This window comes from Eublepharis macularius, chromosome 18 (assembly GCF_028583425.1).
Source record: "Eublepharis macularius isolate TG4126 chromosome 18, MPM_Emac_v1.0, whole genome shotgun sequence".
NCBI classification, from domain to species: domain Eukaryota; kingdom Metazoa; phylum Chordata; class Lepidosauria; order Squamata; family Eublepharidae; genus Eublepharis; species Eublepharis macularius.
The window spans coordinates 37,360,796-37,385,907 of record NC_072807.1 but is presented as its reverse complement, the minus strand read 5'-3'; the positions used below and the strand labels follow the sequence as shown (position 1 = coordinate 37,385,907).

Here is a 25,112-nt window from a genome sequence, read left to right as displayed (position 1 = left end):
TTAAATAAGGTTCTTTCCATTTTAATTTCTGCTTAAGGCAATAGTCCGATGGATGGATCCTATTACATTGTTCATTGAAATGTCTTTGAAATGGACTGTACTGACTCATGCAGTGCAATCCACCTTGAGTCTCAGTGAGAAAGGGGGACTACCTATAAACGAGGTAAGGAAGTAAATGAATGGATAAATTCTATGTATTAATTATTTTATTTTATTTATGTAGCAAAATTATGTAGGGCAGGATGTCACTGAAATTGTGTGAAGCTGTAGAAAGACCAGAGGGGGCCGATAAAAGCCTCTGCTGAGAGTTTCCTCAGGAGCGGATAGATGAGGTCGTGTGGGATGTACACGCGTCTCAGCGTCCTTTGTGAACGCTGAACGAGGAGATCTAGAAAAGCTTTCCCTTCTTTTGCCCGCCCTTCCAGGGAGAGGAGCGGGGCGGGCCGGGGAAGGAGGCGGCGGCGGCGGCGGAGGCGGGCCTGCTGCTGCTGCTGCTGCTGCTGCTCTCCCGGCCATGGCGGCGACCGACGGCATCGCCTCACGCCTGGCCCGGCAGGAGCGGGAGATCCGCTGCCTGGCGGCCGAGATCGGGCGGCTGAAGGAGCCCGAGCGCTGGCCCGGCGGGCTGGGACTGCTGGGCGAGGCCAGCCCGGCGCTGCAGGCCCTGCGGGCCGAGAACGAGAAGCTCCGCTACCGCCTCCTCCACCTCCGCCGCAGCCTCCAGGCCGAGCTCGGCCGGCCCGGGCAGCCGCCGGAGGAGAAGGGAGGAGAAGGAGGAGAGGTAACCGCGGCGGCTCCGCGGGAAGCGGGCGGGACCGAGCCGCGGCCCCGGGGCGCCTGTGCTGGGGAGGAATCCGGCGGTGCCAACATCTCCCGGCGCGACCGGGAGATCTCCCGGAACCGCCCGTGGTCTCCAGGCCGCAAGGGACAGCCCTCTTCCCTGGAGAAAGTGGCTGGGTGGGAGGGTGGAGTAGAAGGCATCAATCCCTGATTAAGAAGGCATTCTGGCTAACGCTGTGTCTTTGTAAACTTATATCTATTTACCCTATGGCATTGTTTATGGAAATGTCCTTGAAAGTGACTGCACTAAACTCACACTGTGTAATCCGCCTTGAGTCTCAGGGAGAAAGGCGGACTCAAAATGACATGAAATAAAATAACAATAAATAAAAATATTTATAAAATTCCCTTCCTCTCTAATATTTATTTATACATCCCTTTTTAAAAAAAATAATGTACGATTCTCCAAAGCCACTGAAGGCTTCAATTGCTGTGCCCGGTGATTTAGAATAAAATCTCATGGAATAAATGCAGAGGGCTTTCCCCATTGGCTGCAGTGGCAAAAATGCAAGCGTTTTGTGGTACCCAAAGCATTTTTTATTCTAATGTAATCCTTGGAAATTTATCCTGGAAGAGAGGACAAAAAGGGACTTTAGGGTGCTGCAAAACCCCCATTAAAGAAAGTGAGATTTCTAAGTAACCACAGGTAGGCTTGGGGCACACTGTATAGAATAATAGAGTGGATCAAGATGAGTAGCCATGTCTGTAGCAGTAGAAAAGTTCAAGTGTCCAGTAGCACCTATAAGACTAACAAAATTTGCAGTAGGGTATGAGCTTTTGTGAGTCACAGCTCACTTCTTCAGATACAGATGGATTCATGTTCTAGCTGTATTTGAAGAAGCAAGCTGTGACTCTCGAAAGCTTATACCCTACCACAAATTTTGTTAGGCTTATAGGTGCTACTGGACTCTTGCTCTTTTCTAAGAGTAGAAATGCAATTTAGGTCCTACCTGTTTTTCTGCTACCAACAGAGGAAGGAGGCGCCCCTTTTAGTTATCTTAATGACTATATGGGATCCACCTAGACAAAGCCATGTGGGATGGGGGCTGCAGAGAAGAGAGGTTGTGTGGATAATTCTAAACATTCTTTATTTGCCACTTAAGCATTTGTGGTAAGCTTAAATGAGTTAAGTAAGTTTTCTTCCATCTTTCTGGTTTTTTGAGAGTCGAGAGTCAAAGAAGCTCCCTTCTTCAGACTTCTTCTCGAAAGTTTATACGATGAAAATTTTGTTGGTCTCTTAAGGTGCCACTGGTCTCAAATCCTGCTGGTTCTACTCCAGACCAACATAGTTACCTACCTGAAACAACTTTCTAACTTAGTTCTTCCTTATCTCTGTTCAGGAGCCTTCCAGTGCAAACAGCATTGTTGTCCAAGCTAAACATAAAAAGGAGAAGAAGAAAGAAAACCAAGTTGCAAATGGATTTAGGAGTGAGGTGTGTGAACTTTTAGCACGGCCGGAATGCTGACGTTTCTTAATCGAGGCAAACCTTGCAACTCTGGGGGAACAGGAGAGAGTTATGCAGGTGGTAGGAAAATGTGAGTGAGGCTTGTTATAGTATTCCAAATTTCCATTTAGCACCTGCTGACAGATCCAGGTAAGATAAATTCAAGGAAAAACATCCCATAAAAATAAGCATTACATAGGTAACTAACAAACCAGTAAGATTTTTATATAGAAATCTATAATATATTTCTGTAATAATTAAAACATATAGAACTCCTCCACTTGAGTATTACAGTCCAGTCCTTTGCAGAGTTACACCCTTTTAAGCCTATTGACTTCAACGGCTTAGGATCACGGTGTTAAGCTTACCCATGAAAAGCTGCTCTATAAAACAGCCTAGCAAACAAACAAGTGTACAAAAGTTAATAAGTCTGCACAAAATCTTATTGATAATCTCTCCCTAACTGTCTTAGATATTTGTGGCTTCGAAGGTGGAAAAAAGACGCAGTTTATAAAAGCTGCATTATCTGGTTGCCCAGAGTGGCCGATGTGTACAAACTTGCTACTTAGAATGGTCTTTTAATACTTCAGATATTCATTGATGAAATGGTACCATTTCAGGGCCTAAACATTTGAGCTTGGTTTTTTTTAATGAACGACATTAGCATTGTGGTACTAAAAAATAGTATTCTAATGAATTGCGGTCAGATCATTGTAAACATTCTTAGACACTAAGGTTCTTCCGATTGTCATGGAATCTTTTTAAAAAAATTATTAGCGCAAAATGAAGAAAATAAAAATTAAAAAACAGACAAAAAACTCAATGCTGTTTACAAAAACACTCTTAGCAAATCTATACCTAGGATTCTATAAAAGGTTTCCAAATATCTAAACATAAGTTAATGGGATCTTAACCATTTGTTGTATTGCAACTGTGAAAAATGGCTACTCAGTCCTAAACTGAGTTATGCCAGTCTTCTAGGTTAGACTGCGGCAACGCTGCAGAGTTTTGTGCTGCTAAAAATGTGAAGCAGAGCAGTAATCCTTCTATTGGACTTTGCTTTTCAAAAACTGCCATTTACTTTGTCAGGAGCCAAGCTACATCGGAGACAGACTGAAGTTGTACGAAGTGCTGAAAAAAGAACACGATGCCCACCTTGTTTCCAGGGCAGCTAATCAGGGCAGAACTATCGAAATCACTCTTGCAGACGGGAAGAAGGTGGAAGGGGAGTCCTGGCGAACGACACCTCATCAGATAGCACAAGCACTCAGGTAACTTCAGTGCAAAGGATTTTTTCAGGGAAAGCAACTGCTGGTGTTACACGCATTTGTGTGTAAAGCGTGCTTGCCTCCAGGAGTGGGAAGGAGAAACATTTTGGCTCATTCAACCTTTGTTTGGTGGCTGTCCTAGATTGCTGATGTCAGTTTAGCTCAATGAAAGAATACGTTCAGTTACAGAAATCTTATTTATGTTGTCTATGAATTAAAACAAATTTAGAATTCTCCTGTCCCGCCTTCTTCTTAGTCCCCTTCCCTATGAGTAGATTTAAAAGTATAAAGGGAAGGGCAAAGTGACATTTTTGAAAAAAAAACCTGATTTGTGTACATTGTAGCTGAAGTGTGAATTTTTGCATTCTGTAGCCGAGGACTGGCTGATAATGCAGTCATTGCCAAAGTGAATGGTGAACTGTGGGATTTAGATCGTCCGCTGGAGGGAGACGCAACTTTGGAGCTACTCACGTTTGACAGCGAAGAAGCTCAAGCTGTATGTAAACTGTTTTTCCCTATTCTCCCAAACTGAAAACAGTTGCCTGGATTCAGGAGGGAGACCTGCGTGGTGGGCTGCATGTGCAGTCAATGTAAACACGGTGTCACGGCTCTCATGTGGCCTGAGCGACCTGGCCAGATGTGCCTTTTGACATGGATGGAAATGTTTGCCTTTGTCCATGGCTGCTGAGCATTGCATGCAGTGGCTTGTGGCTGGATTTGGACAGGAACCTCTCAGCGTAATCTAATTACGAGCAATCATAGTGTTTTGTATACAGAATTCTTAGATTGTCTGTGGCTGCTGGCGGAATGTGTGTGTGTGTGTGTGGGGAACTCTTGGTGGCCTCCATTGCCACTGTAGGGGATTCAGAGTTTGAAGAATTCAGCATTAGAGTGAGATAGAAAAGCAGAGCAATAGTGTGACATGAGGTGGATGGTGAAAAGTGAGCGTTAAATATGGTGGAGGGCAGCTAAAGAGCTATCGAGCTACGTCTGGAATTCAATATTGACTACCTGCCTGTTTCCAGGCACAATTCAGAATGCTGGTTCCTTCTTACAAACCCCTTAACAGCTCGGGGCTGGGGTATTTGAAGGACCACCTCCTCCACCAGTTACAGTCCCCCTCTCAAGCTCTGTGCTGTGACCTGTAGATATAAATTAGGTGGCAACCAGAGACAGGGCTCTTTTGGTGGTGGTGCCTGGAATGCCCTCTCCCTTGAGGCTTGCTTGGTGCCTGCCTCGTTTTCCATTAGGCAGCAGGCCAAACATTTCCTCTTTACCCAAGCTTTTAACAAATGGGATTGATCTCTTTTTAAAAGCTGTTTTATGGTCTGCCTCTAGACTGAAGACTATTTTTTCTGTATCATTTTAACATGTTTGTTTTATGTGCTTTAATGATCTGGCTTGTTGTTATTGACTTGTTTTTATGGTTTTGGTTGGTGGTTTTATTGTTTTAGTTACCAGCTGCCTCAAGCAGGGCTCTGGAGAGGCAGCAGACACATCTTTGAAATAAAACCTGGTCTAAGCTCCAAGATGATCTTGTATAAGTGACCAGAACCATATTGTCAGACTTGTGGCTAGATAACGTTCTTACTCCAGACTACCTTCTGCAATCAGACAACAGTCCATTGTTTCCAAAAGGCTTTTACTGAAGAATTAGTTCATTATAGTCCACTAGCCTGAACACAAGGTCCAGGATGGTACATGTGCATTGTTACCAATGACAGGCAAAGCACGAGGTACAGAGTAACAGATCGCAGCAGGCCCATCCTCCCCCCGCAGTTCTCAAAACAACCCCTTTGAAGACGGAAGAGCGAGAAGCTCCCAAGGCCGGTTCTTGGTGGAACGTCGGTAGCCAAAACAATCCGTTTCTGCGAGATAGCTTCCTGGGAACCCTGGCACCTGGAAGAGAGAGCACTGACACACTGAAAGGATTAAAATGGAGTCAGTAAAGCAAAGGCATACATGAAAGCAGTCTGAACCTGACACATATTTCATATATGGCACATACCTACGGGAAGTTGTATCAGAGGAAGCAAAACATTTGCTCATGTTCATATATTGAGATAAAAAATTACTATTCATGTGTGAGTTATACTGTTAAACAATCTCTTTTTGAAATATAGGTTTATTGGCATTCTAGCGCTCATATTCTTGGAGAAGCCATGGAAAATTTTTACGGAGGATGCTTGTGCTATGGACCTCCCATTGAGAATGGGTTTTATTATGACATGTACATGGAAAACAGGTATGGTTTTGCTGGCGAGTGAGAACTTTTTAGAATTGGCAAAGCTGCTTGAAATGCTTTACATTGAATTGAGTTTTTAACATTTATGCTTTTTTTTTTCTTTTAGATGTAATTTGTATTGTTTACTAAATGTATCTTCACTTGAGTAGAATGTTCTTAATGTGACTTTTAAAGTTTAAAATTGTGGTCTTTGATACCTCTCTTTTTTTAATAATAAATTTTATTTATCAACAAAACAATAAACAACTTCAACCATACAACTTAAACAGTAAATACAAAAAGTAATATATGGAAGTAACAATAAGATACTCTTCATAAATAAAATTGCTGACAGAATGCTATGATTTGCAGTTCTTACAGTTAAAGATATTATGCAAAATTTTCTTGAAGCAACTTAGCTCATAACTATCTAGTATTTTCTGATATAAATGGTTTGGAGGAATTGCTTCTGTCCTATCAATGTAGTCTAAGAAATGCCACCATTTTTCATAAAAGTTGGATTTGTGTGTTGTGTTGGTTAAATTGTCTGTTATTTTGTCTATGATAAGCTGATCCCATACTTTGGATAGCCAGTGAGAGATTGGTGGGGGTATTTGTTTTTTCCAAAAGTAAGCAATTGAAGATTTTGCTATTTATGCTTTTCTGAACTCAGGGGCTGCTGAGTTAGGTCTGCAGTCACAGTAACATTTGTCGCACCTTAAAGACAAATGAATTCATTGTGAGAAACTGTTCTCATCCAAAGCCTTCTTACTTGTATGCATTCATGCCCAGGAAAGCTTAAGCCATGATGGGTCCATTAGTCTTTAAGGAGCCACAGGGTTCTTTGTTAGAGTGTTGAGCTTTTTCATGATAGTTCATAGAACATTGTAGTAAAATGTTTACTCTGCAAATGACTTTTCGGTACATCTCTTCCTGAGGATATTCAAAGACATATCACAACTTTTGGTGACTAAAGAGTCTTTGCTTGCAGAATTTCATATCTCGAAGATGGCAGAACTCAGTAGCTGATTTTGTTTTGGTTTTAAGCAAAGAATAAATCTGAGCATGTCGCCTGCTTGCAGAACCAAGGGGGATGGTGGAGGCAGCTGTTTTGTATTTGGACAACATTAGTTGGCTGCTAGAAATGCAAATGACAGAATTCTGGACATGATCATGTAAAGTTAGAGGTGGGATGTTGCATGTTATTCCCCCCCCCCCCATGAAAAGCTGGACATAGAATCTGCTATATTACAGAGAAGCTCTTGGGCTCCTTAACATTTTCTATATGCTGAGGAGTGTGGAAGCATTCACGCGTGGAACCCAACATCAGGAGCCAAAAGCAGTTCTGTCTAGAACAAGTGCGACCACCGGTTTTATGTAACTTGATTTACGATTTTTGGCTCTTTGCTTTGTCTAGAGGAGTATCAAGTACTGAGTTCCCAACACTGGAGAACCTCTGTAAAAACATCATAAAGGAGAAGCAGCCTTTTGAAAGACTAGAAATCCGCAAAGAAGTCCTGCTAGACATGTTTAAGGTAATTCCTTGGTTTTGCTAGCGCCAGAAATCGTCCAGTGCAAAAGCGGCAGTGAGCTTTGAAAACGGAAGCCTATCGTTGCTTTGTCTTTTCTTTCTTGACACTGTGCGTGCAGATTTCTTAACTTTTTAAGGCTAAGTGCTTTGTTGTTCTACAGTCTGGGGTGAGTGTTCTGACAGCAGGCAGGCAATCGTGCCTGTTCTGAAAATCACACTTCCTGGTTGGTCAGCAACCGCAGAAGGAGGATGGAGAAGGCAGAGTTCCATTTTCGGCTGTCTCTTTCCTCCCCTCTCACAGCACATCATAAATCTTACATCCTTGTTGCACCCTAACCCCACTCATTAGCAACATGTTCATACCACTCTTCGTTAGCTTTCTGAAGAGCAGGGACCATCTTTTCCCAGTGGCCACCTGGAATATGGGAAAAATCCACTAACGAGAGTTGAAAGAACACCCCGAATGGTTTATTTTTGTGTCAGTTTTGCCTCAATTAAAAGGTACTACGTGGCTTTTATTCTTGGAACTGGCTATCTTGAACCAGAATTTGGTAGTAGCCATGTTGTTCCCTTGGCCCATTGTCCATTTCTTCCCTGGAGATGGACTTAAGCAGGGCTTTTTTCTGGGAAAAGAGGTGGTGGAACTCAGTGGTGGAACTCAGGACCGCACAATGACATCACTTTGGGTCAGCTGGAACAAGGGGAGTTTTTTAAATGGTCACATGGTGGGTGGCTCCACCCCCTGATTTACAGTTTGCTCTTCTTCTGTTAGGAATGAACTTTCTAGACTGCTTCTTGAATGAATTGCTGAAAACAGCTCTGTTGATGTGATACCCCCCCCATCCTGTCTTGAAAGAATCACATAATGAGGTTAATTGAGAAAATTCTAATTCTTCATATCCTCTCCCCATCCAACGTCATTTCCCCCCCTCTATCTTATATAGTATAACCAGTTTAAATGTCGGATCTTGAATGAGAAAGTTGACACGCCAACGACAACAGTGTACAGGTAAATGAATGAATGCCTACTTATTTTTGCCATGCGTTTGAAATAACATTGGTAATCGGGAAGAAGAAGGCATGAATAGCTTTCAGTTTTGATGAAGAATGATACTCAGTGTTTGCTGGCTGCCATATTGATCTCTTTATACACTTCATCATCTTCTGATAGGTGTGGACCGTTGATCGATTTGTGCAGAGGCCCCCATGTGAGGCACACTGGCAAAATTAAGTCCTTGAAGATCATAAAGGTAAGGGACTTTTTAAAGATTAGGAGTTTCAAGGGTGGGGGGGTCATCTCTTGATTAAGTTTTAAAGCTGTTAAAATGGCCAATGTTGGGATTTCAGTTCTGCGGGCTGTTCTTTGAATACTTTTGAAGTTGAAAATGTTTCCAACATTAGAATTCTTCCACGTATTGGGAGGGAAAGGCCAGCATGGAAACGCTGCAGAGAATCTATGGCATATCGTTCCCAGACAACAAAATGATGAAAGAGTGGGAGAAGTTCCAGGAGGAAGCCAAGAACAGAGACCACAGGAAAATTGGCAAGGTAGGCATTGTGTGCATTCGTCAGTGTAGGAATCAGAATGGTTGCTGGGTTTCTGAGTAAAAGAGAGGCATGCCTGGGCCGTTTTGTGAGTTCGTGGCAGAGGCAAATATTTTCTCCTTTGTATTACAGATGTAGGGCTGAGGCCAAAGTGAGATTTGAACTGGAGGCTTCCAGGTCATGACCTTAATGAAAGCCAGTTTGGTGTAGTGGTTAAGAGCGTGGGACTCTAATTTGGAGAACCAGGTTTGATTCCCCACTCCTCCACTTGTAGCCAGCTGGGTGGCCTTGGGTCAGTCACAGCTCTCTCAGAGTTCTCTCAGCCCCACCCACCTCACAGGGTGATTGTTGTGGGGATAATAATAACATACTTCGCAAACCGCTCTGAATGGGCATTAAGTTGTCCTGAAGGGCGGTATATAAATTGAATGTTGTTGTTGTTATTATTAATCACTCTGCTGTGTCGGCGGTCTGCACAGTTGCCTCTGAGCTCACCTGGTGTTTCATAGAGCATCATGGGAAAATTGGCAGTGAGGCAACACGTAGCCGTCTGACTCCATCCCAGCTAGATTTCCCTATAGAAAAACTAGCTGCAAACGAGTGACTTCAATGCATGTGTTACTTTACCCTGCAAAACAAGGATCGCTGATGAATTGTTTCCTTTTCTTAATTCCCGGTTTCTTTTGATCCAGGAACAAGAACTCTTCTTCTTTCATGATCTGAGCCCTGGAAGCTGCTTCTTCCTTCCCAGAGGTGCCTTTATTTACAACCGACTCGTGGATTTCATTAAAGTGAGTGTTAACATGACACGTCCGGTTTTTTAAAATGACATTTATATGCAAATTGCTTTTTGATGATAGGCAATAAAGGATCGTGCATTTCAACGAGGTGAGTGATCTAACCGCTAACGACCTGTCTATGTGGTTCTTGAATATCTTTTCTGTGGGGAGGCCGTGGGTGCAGGGGTTAAGCATATGCTGTAATTCAGAATGTTCACTCATCTCCAGCTAAAAGATTTCATGAAATTTGGTACTGGGAAAAGACCTTTGTCAGACCTGCACTAGTGAAGGCCATTGCTAGCCAGAGCAGGCAGAACTGATAGTTTGATTCGGTATTAGGAAGCTTCATGTGTTACTCTCTATCAGAGGCTCCTCACTGTATAGCACCCCCACCAAAAAAGTTGATGACTAGAGACGGGGCCTCTTCTGCGTTGGCGCTACATCTCTGGAATGCTCTTCCCAGGGTGGTCTAACTCAGAAGGCAGCCCTAGGGCACATGCTTCCATGTGAAAAGTTCCCGGTCTGGTCCCTGACAATACCTACTGAAGGGCTTTCCAGTATCAAGTGTTGGGAAAGGCATTTTTCTGCCAGGGACAGCTGCTGCCAGTCAGAGTAAGCGATACTTAACTATGGTTGTTGTGGATGAACCGGGCTGTATTGCCGTGGTCTTGGCATTGTAGTTCCTGACATTTCGCCAGCAGCTGTGACTGGCATCTTCAGAGGTGTAGCACCAAAAGACAGAGATCTCTCTGTGTCACAGTGTGGAGAAGATGTTGGCAGGTAATTTATATCTACTCAGGAAGGTGGGTTTGGGCTGAGTCATCCTGTAAGAGGATGACACTGAGAGATCTCTGTCTTTTGGGGCTACACCTCTGAAGATGCCAGCCACAGCTGCTGGCGAAACGTCAGCAACTACAATGCCAAGACCACGGCAGTACAGCCCGGAAAACCCACAACAACCATCGTTCTCCGGCCGTGAAAGCCTTCGACAATACAATACTTAAACTAGCTCAACCAGTGATCCAAGGCGGTTTCCTATGTTCAAATGTGGCCTTGCAATTTGCTGTCGATCTGCAGTAACTGTGCTAGACGAGCAGCAAAAATACTAACTCCATTGGAGTCGCCGGGCTTAGAATGGTGTAGCTCTGCTTAGCATGGCACTGTAGGGGCACTGCCCGTCCAGAAACATGGCTGTTATGCCCCTGCCTTGTATAAGCTAAACGGAGATGTTCCAGGCCAGTCTGAGACCTCTTTCAGGTGCTCTTCTGTTACCGTAGGAAGTGTATTTGAGCATGTAGAGAGGAATTGTTAAGTACAAAAGCGCTCCTTGTATCACAAACTCAGGGTCTGATTTACTTGTACAGGAGGAATATCACCGGCGTGACTTCACCGAAGTGCTTTCTCCTAATATCTACAATAGTAAACTTTGGGAAATATCCGGCCACTGGCAACACTACAGTGAAAACATGTTCTCGTTTGAGTCGGAGAAGGAAACGTTTGCTCTCAAGCCCATGAACTGCCCCGGACATTGGTTTGTGTTTTAATTCCGAATTATTCATGTAACACATTCAGTCTATAACTGTTCTTTGACCTGGATTCAACCAGCTGTGAGGGATGTCCAAGTCTGACAATCCGTCCCCTCCAGGACGGGGCTGATAACCAAGTCTCCCTCCTTCTGCCAACTCCGTCTCTGCAGTGCCAGGAGTGGGAGGTTGAGGGTTGAATGTCCTCTTGGCCGACCTCCCCACCCATCAGAACCTACCCCACTGCTAAGGTCATCTACTGGTGCCCTGCTTCAGGTGCCCCAGCTTTCTGCAATTGGGTAGGTGGCATCCCAACAGAGGGCCTTTTTTGGCCATGGTACCAAAACTGTGGAACTCCCTCCCTAGCAATATGTGTCTGTCCCCTTCGGTCACTGTCTCCCCTCAGTGGGTGAAGACTTTTAAAATTTTCTCTGCAGTTCTTTCAAACCAGTAGTCACCTCGGTGGCCCTGGTTGGACAGAAAGGCGGCATACTAATTCTTTTACCATTATACCCAGCAGGCCCCAGCTTTGCTTTTGTCCGAGCCTTGGGTAGCTTTTTGGCTGTTTTTACTTTTGAGACACCTGACAGGCATGTTAGTTGACTTCATAAACTCTTTGCTCCTCTCCTAGCTTGATGTTTGCTCACCGCCCCCGCTCCTGGAGGGAAATGCCTTTGAGGTTTGCAGATTTTGGAGTTCTCCACCGAAATGAGCTTTCGGGGACCTTGAGTGGTTTGACTCGCGTTAGGCGCTTCCAACAAGACGATGCCCATATCTTTTGCACCATGGAGCAGGTAAAAAGGTTATGCTGAGATTGCTTTGGAGGACGGATGCGTGACTTACTAAAGCTGGGGTGGGGGGGGGGGGGATAATAGGAATATCTTGCATCAACACCTTCGTTCTTTAAACTGCAGATCGAAGAAGAAATTAAAGGTTGCTTGAACTTCCTGCAGTCAGTTTACGCTGTCTTTGGTTTTACCTTTCAACTACATCTTTCTACAAGACCTGAAAATTTTCTTGGAGAAAAGGAAATCTGGGACCAGGCAGAGAAGGTAACATAGCAAGAGATTTAATACTTCCGTCCTAGGGGGGAAAAGGTTGTTCAGAAGAGGTTTGTGGCTTGGGATGGAGATTCTGTGACCCCATACTGGACCCTTGCTAATACTATATCTTTGTAAACTTATATTCTTTTACCCCATGACATGGTTTGTGGAAATGTTCTTGACACTGTATGGAAACGCCTGCCCTTGTCCTTGCCACTAATTGTACTAATCTCACACTATGTAATCCGCCTTGAGTCTCAGTGAGAAAGGCGGAATATAAATAACATAAATAAAATAAATAAATAAATAAGATGAACATCCGTTGATGATGAATGAACTGGATCCAGCAGAAGGTGAATGTGTTGCAAGATGAGACATGATACTAAATGTGGACGACTTTGCCATCTTAAAGGGGAGACGGTGGAACAGCCTTGATGCTAAACTCATTCAGTAACTTTGGTACTTGTAGAGCTAGATAGTTTGCTTGACAGAGTTCTGGATTGGGTTTTTCAGTAAGTGAAAAACACGTGGGATATTTGGACTAGTTGATTGACAAACAAGTTCTAGTGTATGCATTCTAAAGCATGCCTGTTGAAAATTAAAAACTTTTAGGAATGGCGCTGAATTAAAGAACAGAAAAGAGATTTTTTTCGTTTGGGAAAGAAAATCAGGGGTGTAAATTTAATCAAATGAATGAAGTCTCCTTCTCTAGTCAGTTGTGCATGTTTTACAACTTAACTGTGGCTGTTACTTTATAAGTATGTGTTTAAATTTTATTCTTACAACTAACCCATAGCAACTCCAAAACAGCCTGGATGACTTTGGGGAGCCGTGGAAGCTCAATCCAGGAGATGGAGCGTTTTACGGTCCCAAGGTTAGGAATCTTTTTCTGCTTCTCTTTAAAAAGCATTATAGATACATTGCTTTTTTTAAAAAAGTTCATTTACTGTGTCACGTTGTCATTTACAGATCGATATTACAATCAGAGATGCTATAGGTCGATACCATCAGTGTGCAACTATACAACTCGACTTCCAGCTACCCATCAGATTCAATCTTTCCTATGTTGGGTAAGTTTGCAAAGTGGGCACTTGTGATTTGCGCTAACTTTTTAAAATATAAAAACCAACAGGGAAGAGTACAAAAGAAATGAAGGAGGCCACACATGAACCTGGAGGAATTATGGGGAAGAGGGGCTGTTTCCTTGGTCGTGTGCTTAGCTTAGGACTTTGGAGAGCGACCATGACTGAAGTCCCTGATTTGAGTCTTGTTTCTGTCACAAACTCCTTAAGGATCCCTAGGCAAGCCCTACACTCAGAGCAATGGGAGCAGAGGAAGATTTTAGCTCAGGCAATTCCCATTGGCAAAAGGGATGGTTAGAGAAAAGCCAGCTGGAAGTCAGATGGAAAAGAGCCTGGGGATGAAATGTTTGTTGTCTTGTTCTGTGAGCTAAATGAAACCGGCTGAAGCAGCAGTTGTCTCCGCTGTGAGAATTAGTCTCCTAAAAATTCTGTCAGTGTCGCGAGTCCTGGCTTCTGCTCACAATGTTCTTAGATGAAAGAACAGCTCGTGTTTAAATCAAAGATCGTAGCCACGTGACCCCTGTAAATTGTGGTTCTCTCTTTTGCAGTAAAGATAGTGATGACAAGAAACGGCCGGTGATCGTCCATAGAGCTATATTGGGTTCCGTGGAGCGGATGATAGCTATTTTAGCGGAAAATTATGGTGGGAAGTGGTGAGTCGAATAGTAAATGGGGGACTGTTTGGAAAGAGTCTGCCCAGGGCGGGTCCACTGACTGGCTGCTTGGACAGTGTTCTGAAAACCATCCAGCACCATTGTCTTGTTTCTATCAAAGTACTTTGGGCTGATTGGGCCAGAACGGTTTAGTCAAGTATGTTTTTGTTGGCCTGTTGTTTGAGGAAAAGGTCTGCAATGTTGTCTATTTGTTGTGTTTCTGTTCTGGACAGGCCTTTCTGGCTGTCTCCTCGGCAGGCCATGGTAGTTCCTGTTGGACCGACTTGTGAAGAATATGCTCAGCAGGTAAAGCAAAAACATTCTACGGGAAGGAAGAGTAGGTAAAAATCATGTCACATTCTGATGGAGAAAGAGGTCATAGCGACTAAAAGTGCATTCCAATCTTGGCATGTGGTGAAGAAATTGGTCCCCATCTCGACTTGGCCAGTGTGGCCTCTCTGATCCAGCTTGGTAGTTGGACTGCTATAACACACTCCACTTGGGACTGCCCTTGAAGACAGTCTGGAAACTTACACTAGTACAAGTGCTGTGGCTCACTTAGTATCTGGAGCTCTTAATATCCGCGGCTCACTTAATATCTGCAATTCAATATATTTCACCAGAGTAAATTGCATTGGAGGCCTGCTTGGTTCCAGGTCCGATTCAAGGTTTGGTTATGACTGATAAAGCCCTTTGTGACTTAGGAATCAACTGCCTTTCAGGATCCCCCCTCCAAATATATTCCTGGGCAGCAACACTTTCGAATTGAACATGTTTTTCAGACTGCATTCCATGGTTCCTTGCAACTTGGAGTGGTTTCATGACAGACTAAAGGGGATTCCCTGAGCTCCTGCTGCTTTCCAAGTTGTGGTTTTTGTAGTATATATGATGCTGTGGATCAAACGAAGGCACCACCCTGTCCCATTTTCTTTCTTTTTAAATTTTAGGTCTGCAATGACTTTTTTGATGCTGGCTTCATGGCTGATGTCGATCTAGATCAGAGCTGTACTTTAAACAAGAAAATAAGAAATGCCCAACTGGCTCAATACAATTTTATTTTTGGTAGGTATAATGACTTATTTTGTCCTCTTGATGGTTTGCCTTTCTTTACCAAACAAAAACAGCGAAGGCTATTAGTAATTAATTATTGTACTATTTGTTCTATGACTGTCCCAATGCAAGTTTGGTGTTATACTGTATAATAACAACAACCGATTTATATACTGCCCTTCAGGATGACTTAACACCCACTCAGAACAGTTTACAAAGTATGTTATCATTGGCTGTTGTGGGTTTTCCGGGCTGTATTGCCGTGGTCTTGGCATTGTAGTTCCTGACGTTTCGCCAGCAGCTGTGGCTGGCATCTTCAGAGGTGTAGCACCAAAAGACAGAGATCTCTCAGTGTCACAAATGACCTACATCTTTTCCACACTGTGACACTGAGAGATCTCTGTCTTTTGGTGCTACACCTCTGAAGATGCCAGCCACAGCTGCTGGCGAAACGTCAGGAACTACAATGCCAAGACCACGGCAATACAGCCCGGAAAACCCACAACAGCCATCGTTCTCCGGCCGTGAAAGCCTTCGACAATATGTTATCATTATCCCCACAACAACAATCACCCTGCGAGGTGGTTAGGGCTGAGAGAGCTCCTAGAAGCTGTGACTGACCCAAGGTCACCCAACTGGCTACAAGTGGAAGAGGGGGGAATCAAACCCGGTTCTCCAAATCAGAGTCTCATGCTCTTAACCACTACACCAAATAGAGTTTGTAAGAGGGACATGAAAATGGAGGTTCATGTGAATGTGTACGATACAGATATGTTATAAACATGTATTTTCCTAAGTTATGATCCTAGTAGATGTACTGAATACAGTGGGACTTGCTCCTAAGTAAGTTTGCAACCTTAGAATGCATCGTGCCAAGTTATGGTGTTCTGCCTGTTTGTTTTTTGGCAGTGGTTGGAGAAAAGGAAAAAGCAAACCATGCCGTGAATGTCCGGACAAGAGACAACAAAGTTCATGGAGAAGTTTCAGTCCCTTCTGCCATTGAAAAACTAATGAAGTTAAAAGCATCACAGACCCTTCGTGCAGAAGAAGAATTCTAATCCTGGCCAAATTGGGAAAACACTGGAATGGAATAATTGGCCGAGTGCTGAGCCTGCTTCCTTGGAAGTAAGCCCCACATAATTCAGTGAGACTTACTTCCCTGTAAGTATGCTCTGGTTGAGACTATTGTCAAATGCTGTAGTACCTCTAGCGAGCTCTTAGAATGTTCAGAAAACCAAATCTGTAACTGATGCTGCCGAAATATTGTAAATCCCTGGGAAAGGTGTTGGATATTCGTTAACCCCCACCACTTGCATCTGTCAAGTTGTGAACTAGGTATCTGTCAATAAATTAAAAAACTGCAAAGCTCCACAGGAAATTGCTTCATGGCAGTACAAAACTAAGCATCTCTTTTTAGGCGACAGAAAGCCCTCCACACCGCTGACAGCTGACAGTTTCAAAATTATCCTCAAAATGTGACATTTTGCTCCATGTATACAAAGCGCTTGGAGCCTAGGCCATATTGTGGGAAATCTCGCTTGATCACAGTGGAGACCCCCCACCTCCAGTTCATACGTATTATCGCTAGACTTTTACATGATTGGGGTCTGGGGCAGAATTCATGTGGATTCATACACGTGCCTACCTCTTCATGTCTAAAATGGGGGAAGCCATTACTGTTCCCTTGTACTTCATTGGCTTTAGCACATCTGCCTGCCTGCCTGCCAATATAAGAGCTGGGGCAGGAGAAAAATGAACAGAATACAGTAAAGAGGAGGTGGGGAGGCAGATTTGGCTCCCCTTGCTTGCATTTTCCATATGTGTTAAGAAAAATAAACACATCCCACTTCAGACGCAAACAGGATCGTCTGCAACTTGATCTAGTCCAGCCTTTCCTATTTATGTGTCTTGGTAGGAACACACACTGAAGTTTTAATAAGGTTTACAGTGAATGGAAAAAATACAAATTCCGCACCCTCATTTCGGGGTTATTCTCCAGGAAGTCTGTTGTGTCACTGCAAAGAACAGGAGCCCTATGAGCGGTTCTGCTTTTTTTGCTCACTTTAGTGGGGCTTGTATGTAGGTGGACATGCTGGGAGGGTTGACCCTGTAACACTTGTTTTTAAAAAGCCATCTGATAATTTATTCCCTTGCTTGGTCCCCACTCTGGAACACTGTTAACTGGATCTTCAATCAAAACACACACACACACTCCAACTCTGAAGCCTATATATCTAATTGCAGTGTAATAATACTTGTATTTGCTCTTTGGGGTTGAATAAAACTGCATTTACAGAGTCCGATAGCGACACTGTTTAAAGTTCACTTTAGTTAAAATGAATGGATGGCATTCATGGTTTTAGTTTACTTTTTATGGGGTTGGACTAGATGGTCTGTATGGCCCCTTCCAACTCTATGATTCTATGACTACTTGAGACTGCTTTCCACTTCATGAGATCTCCAAGGCAATTAGTATTTGGGAACCACTCACAATAATGTTAATATAAGTTACACAACCAATTATGCATTGACAATTAGCCACAACAATAACAGCAACAGAAATAATGTTCACATGTCAGACCCTTTCTGTGCTCTTGCATATAGTATCAAGACCATATCATCTGCATAAAGTAAGATTGATATGCTCTCAGACAAGGATTCTTTCATTAAGACTGGCACTTTTTGCTTTAGCTGCCAGGAAGATTAGAGCGAAGGAATTAGCCACTGACTCGACGTGATTGATTTTAGAAGGTTTTATTATTTTTAAAGTCTTTTAGTAGGGCATTTTATGTGGTTCTGAAGTGTTTGATCACCTGACCGTTTTGATTTTGATAATGTATTATTCTGATATTTGTGTTTTGATATTGTGAAGGCCAATGACCATATACAATAAAACGAATCAAATCGAAAATATACTATCACAGCTGGCATAGAAATACATTTGATACTCTCAATAAATAAATAAAATGCTTGCTGCAAATAGGAACAATAAATGGGCTTTCCTTGGGGGGCTTAAAGGCTTTTTCCGCCTCTCCCAACACCTTTGCATTAATTTGACATTACAATAGTAGGGCATTGGAGCATCCACGCCTGCAAATCCCAGAGCTATGGTAGCCCAGGTGAGCTGCCTGATATGGTCAGTTCTCAGAAGCTAAGCAGGGTGGGCCTTGGTTAGTAATTGGATGGGTGATCTCCAATGAAGACCAGGGTTGCGGAGGCAGGCAATGGCAAACCACCTCTCTTAGTCTCTTGCCATGAAAACCCCACCAGGGTCGCCATAAGTCAGCTATGACTTGAGGGCACTCTACCTCTACGTTAGGCAACGACCAAAAAACCCCACCACGGAGTCTTTGCAGACTTTGAAAGGCTCATAGACTTCTGCTGGCAGAAACTAAAATCTACTTGCACGGGGAGAGGAGGGGGAAATCTGCATCGCCCCCAAACCTATAACCCTTGTATTATGCAAGCTATGCCGGGCTTGCAAGAGGCATTGGAAGGGGAGGAGCTAGAGAGCAGAAAGGGGACGGAGGGGGGGGGGAAGCCGCACAAGCGCAGTGCGGAGCACACCCTGCGCATGCTCGGCAGACGCTGAACCGGCCGGAGGGCGGGGGCGGGACGAAGCGGGGTACCCGGATGAGGGCAAGATGGCGGCGCTGGCAGCGGTCGGGTGGCTGAAGCGGCTGTGCAGCGTCGTGCTCTTCCTCTCGCAGCTCTACGTGCTCTCCGGCCGGGGTGAGACGTGAGGGGCCCCCTATTATTGAAAATTATCCGTTGGCCTGAGAGGGGTGGGGGAAGGCGGGGCAATACGATTTTTTAAACCCCATAATAGAATTGAGGCGATTCGGTGGCGTTGCCAACCTCCCGGCGGGGAAAACCGCCGTTCTCCCGGAGTCCCCTGGATAAATTGGCACCTTCAAAAGGCGGGCTCTATGATATACCGTAGAGCCTAGGAGAAACAGACGCCCCTCCCCAGGAACGGCTGACAAATTTCCCAGGATTCCCCAAGTCTGTAGTGTTGACAACCTCCAGGTGGGGCCTGGAGATCTCCCGGAATTACGACTGACCTCTAGACTACAAATTTCCCCTGGAGAAAATGGCTACTTTGGAAGGTGGATTCTGTGGCATACCCTGCTGGGGTTCCTCTCCAAACCCTGCCTACTCCAAGCTCCACTTCAAATCTCCCGGTATTGCCCAACCCAGAGTTGGCAACCCTCCTGGGCTGTTCAAGAAATGTGGATGTCAATTTGCTGTTGGTGGTGGTTGTTGCTGGTTAGACTGCTGGAATAAGGTTTGGGAGGCCCGAGTTTGAATCCCTGTCCTGCCACAGAAGCCTGTTGGGTAGGGTTGCCAGCTCTGGGTTGAGAAATTCCTGGAGATTTAGGGGGTGGAGCCTAGGGAGGGCAGGGTTCAGGATGAGACGGATCTCAGCAGAGTATAATACCATAGAGTCCCCTCTCCAAAGCAACTGTTTTCTCCAGAGGAACTGATTTCTTTGGCCTGGAGGTCAGTTACAATTCCAAGAGATCTCCAGCAACTACCTGGAGGTTAGCAATCCTACTTGTTCAGTGACCTTTAGTAATACACACACTCAGTTTCGCCTACTTTGCAGGGTTGTTGTGAGGATAAAGTGAAGAAGACTGATGTAAGCCCCTTTAAGTCCCAGTTGGGGAGAAAGGCCAGATATAAATGAAGTAAATAACAATAATAATATAGTTGTCAAGATCATGTTTGTTGTGGGTTTGTTAAGAGTGCAATTGGTGGTTCATTATTGAATATTATTGCTAGTTTATCATTGTCCATTCGTGCTGGCCTTATTGCCAGTGTTGACTTATGACTTATCAAGTTCCTTAGTGTTGACTTGATGAAGTTGCTGTTTTATGGATGTTGCTGCTGATGCTTGTTTTAATTTTATTTATTGAAAATATTTAATTGTCTGCCTTTTTTAGCATTGGGGTAAGAATTTTCAGAGTGATTGCTTATCATTAAACCACCAATAACTAATTAAGCAACATTTAACAAATCCTTAATATCAACAGTAGTTCAACCATAACATACAATGAAAATTTGTCAAGACTATTATTACTGATTTGCTATTGTTTTACTGACTTATTATTAATAATCTTATTATACAATGCACCTTTTGTCTTGCATTCTCCCAACCTGGGATAAGCAGCTGTAAAAAAGAATAAGCAGCATTAGAAAAGCCATAAAAAAGAATAAACGTCTGTAGAAAAGCCGTAAAAAGAATAAGCAGTAAAAAAGAATAAGCAGCAGTAGAAAAGGAGCAGTAAAAGCCGCCCATTGTTTGAATGAAATTGATGTTTTGGGCATGTTTCCACTCTCCAGGATCGTTGAGCTTAGAGCACTCTGATCCCCAAGCTCAGCTGTCAGAGGTCGGATTAATACCCAGAAGCACTCACGTTCCTCCTTCAAATATACCAGGTAAAGTTTTTCTCCCATTTTCATTTTCCTCGTTGTGCAACTGAGGTGTTTATAAAGAAATCTTGAAAATTAGGAACTTGCATTTGTGGGAACATACGTCTGAGTAAATGTGCATATAATTGGGATTCATGGCTGCTGGTGTATGTAAAGTAAAAATAAGTGAATTACTGAACAGTTCTGAGCAGGGTGGGAAAAACTTTGCCTGGCCGCACTGTTGCTTCTTCAGTTATTGCGAGCTGCCGGGCATTTCAGGCAACTTTTCCCATCCTGCTGTGCAGAGCACTGAAGTCTTTGTTTTGCTGGATGTTAATTCTTCAGAGGCCACAGGGACCCCGCCTTACGTGATCCTGTGCCCTAGTAATGGGCCATGCAGCCGCTTGCCTCCAGCATGCATGAGCTGTAAAACCAACAACAGCTGCATCTATGGAAAACCAGCCATTTTTGAATGTCAAGCCAAACCTCAAGTTCACTGTATTGTAAGTATAGCGTTATTAACTTGTAACCGTTCTTAGTGTTTCTATAGCACTTGACAGGTTCAGAGAGTTTCACACAGATTATTTTGTAATCTTTGCATCGGTCCTGTAAAATAAATCCTCTAAGGTAAAGCTGGTGTCATGTAGCGGGTAAGGCAGTCTGGGATTTGGGAGACTCACTCTGGCACGAAGCTCACTCAGTGACTTTGGAAACACCCCCCTCCCAATTTATACACAGTGATCTTTAGCGTCTTAAAGATATCTGGATTCATTGGCCATGCAAAGTAGCGTGAGTGCATTGGACAAGGGATGTGGGATATGCGCTCTGCACAGAGCTTGATTCATGCAAAATACATAAGACTTTTCCAAACAATTCTTTACTCTGTTATTTGCTTCCCTGATTTCTATCAAGAGAGTAATGTTATTTATCAGTTAAGCAGTTTGCTTTTTATATCCAATTTTACCAGATAAATCTCCTATTAAATACTTATGTAAATTTAACCTGCAAATTATCCCTGGAAGGCTCAATGAGGTTTCGTCTCGGCTTCCTGTTCAGGGTCCGGAAACCTTCGCGATAAACATGACGTGTCAGTTCTGTTGGCAGCTTCCTCCATCGGATTATACCTGCTCTAATCCTACAAACTGTAAGACTGTCTCCTGTCCACGGGAACGGTACCGGGCCAATTGTACAGTGCGAGATCATATTCACTGCCTAGGTAAGACGAAAAGAGACCTATATACGCAGTTCCAAGTGACTTGGAGAAAAAGTGGGGTTAAAAATGTATTAAATAAATAAATACGTTGTGTATGTGCTCGAAATAAATCCTTAGCCCGAAAAGGACTGGAGAACTCTATCCTGGCTTTTGCATCCAGCTCTTACTGCGATGGAGCTGGCTTAGCAGACTGGGGTGTCTCCATTTCAAAACCCCACTGAGCTGTGATGCCAACTTGGTGACTTTGAGCTAGTCACGCCCTACCTTACAGGGTTGTTGTGAAAATAAACCAAAGGAATGGAAAGCAAGATAACACCGTCCTGACTTCCTTGGAGGATGGGTGTGATAAAAATACAACCCACAATGTGCTTGAGCCTGAGGCTCTAGTTTTTTGCCCTGACCTTTGGCGTTGTGGGCTTGGCTTTAAGTTTCCGTTGTCTGATTTGTTTGAAGGTAATCGGACCTTTCCCAAGATGCTTTACTGCAACTGGACTGGAGGTTATAAATGGTCAACTGCTTTGGCCCTAAGGTAGGAAGGATTTCTCAGTTCTCTGGGCATCCATGAACATCCGTGAACATGGAACACGAAGGACAAAAGTGCAAAATCCATAAAGTTGTCAGCTAACGGGGGGTTGATAAATGGCATCTCTCTCAACTGATCATCGTTCTGTTGATGGCTGCCCCCAAATTGCCTTCCACTGGCCTTAGCCGCTGCTGAAGTGTAATCTGTTCCAAGGCCGCCTGTTCAGCTAAGCCAGCGCAAGGGAGCTCCTGTTCCCCCCGCCGTGCACTATATTTTCAAGCGATCAGGAAGGGTAAAGATCCAGCCCGGGTGTTCCTTCCAGATTTGGAAATGTGCAACCTTAGATAAAAGGTGAATCTCTGAATAGATGCAGGTGTAAATTGCAAACCCTAACTCTGTCTAATAGTAAACTGGCTAGGCCTTATGTAGGTCAAGAAAGCTGTGTGACGGGCCACCCACAGGCAAGACAGGAGTCTGATCAGATAAGCAGAAAATCTGGCTTCGTATATTAGAAGAAAAACAGTTTTAAGAAACCCAGCCTGAGTATTGAGCACACTCCTGAAGGCACAGATGTTGACAGCAATTTAGTGTTAGTTGAAAGGAAATAGTGGGGGGGGGAGATTTACCTGCTCAAACTTTAAAATCCTGGAAGAGGGAGGTTTAGGAGAAGGAGGTGGGAATTCCAGTTGTTTTTTTTTCAGTTCTCACACCCCTCGTGTGCACTCCCCCTTGCTGCAGTGTAGTACAAATTCTGAGGTAAAGTTGACCGATCACCTTGTGTATTTTAATTGCCTTGTGGTTGGCATCACAAATGACATCCGGGCCAGCGGATTGTGGCAGCTGCTAACACATTCTCGTGTTGCATTTGCAGCATCACCCTGGGCGGTTTTGGAGCCGATCGTTTCTATTTGGGCCAGTGGCGGGAGGGCCTGGGCAAACTCTTCAGCTTTGGCGGCTTGGGGATTTGGACCCTGATAGACGTGTTGCTCATCGGAGTCGGTTACGTGGGCCCTGCCGACGGCTCACTCTACATCTGACCGTCACCGTAGCAGGCCTCAGACGTGGATCAGCCCTGGGAAGTATGCAAATCGGACCTCAAAATGTAGACTTAGGAGCACTTGTTCCTTCAAGCTCGTATATTTAATGTACAGTATCTGTACTTAGCACGCCTTTAACTTAAGGTAAAATAAATGGATGGATCCTTGAACTGTGCTTTCCTAGAGTTTGTTTCCGCTGACTTTTCAAATGCACTTTATTTTTTTCTATGAAAAATGTTTTAAGTTGCATGATTGAAGCTGTTTCTTGAACAGATATGGACTAATTAACGCAAGTGGATGCCTCAAGCAAATTTATTAACCACATGTTTAAAAAATCCTCTTTTTTGTTATTCGAAGAGACCAAGTACCATGCAGCTGTTTCAGTAGGGTTCCTAAACATGTAAGCTATGTCTTGCCTTTTAATTGTTAATTGTTCTGTCACATGATTGCAGAAAAGGGTGCAAAAACTCAGTGAGTTGAAAAGCATTGCAGAGCTGCTGGAAATACTAATAACTGGGTTTGAATGGATAGAAATGCAGCCTTGAGCCTCCAGTTGAAATGTTGCAAGTGCCGTTTTAAAACGAAGGTATCTGATTAAATTCTCTGTTTTATGAGTGACGTCGGTTTAGAGGACAGAGCCTGTGCAAATAAAGCCAAGCGACGGTGCAGAATATTTTACTTAGTTTGTGTCTCCATAGTTAAAGCCGGCAACCTTACACACTTTCCCGCCAGTCTTGAGCCGGGAAGCATGTAATCAGCCATAAAACACACAGAGCGATGAGCTTCACGCTGGAGAAAAGTCCGGATATTTTCTTTCTTCCTTTGCGTAGCCTGTGTGTCAAAAATTGCATACGTTGTCATGGGGTAAACTGCAAAATGCCACCTTTCTATATGTTTCCTGAGCAAATGAACTAGGTGCACGATTTTCATATGCAACAGGCAAACACAAGTTCCTGCAGCAGGAATTGGAGGGGAGTGATGAAGGGCAGCTGAGTGCCTCCCCCATTTTATTCTCTCAGTAATAACAATACATTTATTTGTAGCCTGCCTTTCTCATGAGATCCAAGGCAGATTACACAGTGCAAGTATCAACTGCTAGGAGATGCACTGAACAAAGTACAATAACGAACAAACATTTAAGCTTTGAAACCACGACTGGCCCAAAGTCACCAAGTGATCTTCATGGTCAAGGAAGGATTTGAACTGGATCTTTCTGTCCAGTAGTATTCCGCTGTTGCATATCCGTCATTGTCAGAAGCTAGGCTTAGCTGCTTTGCAGCAAACAATAAGATCAAGAATGTGTCCTGTCTTTTTCACAAGAGGGCATTTCTTTAATAGGAATCTGTCACTTGAAATAAAACAATTGTTGCTAAGAATAATAGTAAGAGGTTTTTGAAAGGTTTGTTACTCAGTTACCTGCTGCATTTAATCAACCGTGTTCGGGAGTTCCATAATTAAAAAAAAAATCTTAGTATCACTTATGAAAGAGCCCAGTGAGATTTTGCACTAAACAGATAACTGCACTCTTTTGCATAGCTCCAACAGTGTGTCAGACACAGTGAAAGCTTGCTTGCAGATTTTGCAACAGGAAAAAATACTTGATAGAAATACATTTTTTCCAGGTTCCAGATGCTTAATATCACCGAGTATGTTTTGCTTCCAGTTTCCATTCTGTATCTCCTATATCTTTCATTTGTCTGTGTTCTGAGAGTTTCATGTACATAGCAAGGTGGATGTATGTTGTATAGCAAGATGTTTTCAGTTTTATGGACAAAACATTTGACTGTATTTTGTGACGGCAGGATAAACATCAAAGTTGAATCTTTTTCCTGAGTTAAATATGAGATGGACTCTTAATAAACTGTATTTTGTTTTATGAGGTTTGTTTCCTTCAATGCTTCCCCATCCCCCCCCTTTTTTTTTTGCATGCCAAGAATGTTT

General features: G+C 43.6%; 2 protein-coding genes across 2 annotated transcripts; both read left to right on the top strand.

Annotated features, from left to right (window-relative positions):
* The first annotated feature begins 509 nt into the window (after nt 1–509).
* On the top strand, nt 510–17,786 carry TARS3 (threonyl-tRNA synthetase 3). Its single transcript, XM_055002851.1, has 19 exons — nt 510–781; nt 2,181–2,273; nt 3,375–3,556; nt 3,926–4,049; nt 5,677–5,798; nt 7,195–7,312; nt 8,253–8,317; nt 8,480–8,558; nt 8,710–8,856; nt 9,546–9,644; nt 10,997–11,163; nt 11,787–11,949; nt 12,070–12,207; nt 12,995–13,072; nt 13,168–13,268; nt 13,829–13,933; nt 14,167–14,239; nt 14,881–14,995; nt 15,893–17,786. Exons 1-19 carry the CDS (start codon nt 515–517, stop codon nt 16,039–16,041), a joined length of 2,385 nt encoding a protein of 794 aa, XP_054858826.1. The 5' UTR covers nt 510–514; the 3' UTR covers nt 16,042–17,786.
* An 836-nt stretch (nt 17,787–18,622) lies between these two features.
* TM2D3 (TM2 domain containing 3) lies at nt 18,623–25,047 on the top strand. The gene is made up of 6 exons (XM_055003089.1): nt 18,623–18,715; nt 20,330–20,425; nt 20,744–20,901; nt 21,455–21,614; nt 22,065–22,140; nt 23,006–25,047. The coding sequence occupies exons 1-6, from the start codon at nt 18,628–18,630 to the stop codon at nt 23,169–23,171; spliced, it is 744 nt and encodes a 247-aa protein (XP_054859064.1). The 5' UTR covers nt 18,623–18,627; the 3' UTR covers nt 23,172–25,047.
* Nucleotides 25,048–25,112: the final 65 nt, after the last annotated feature.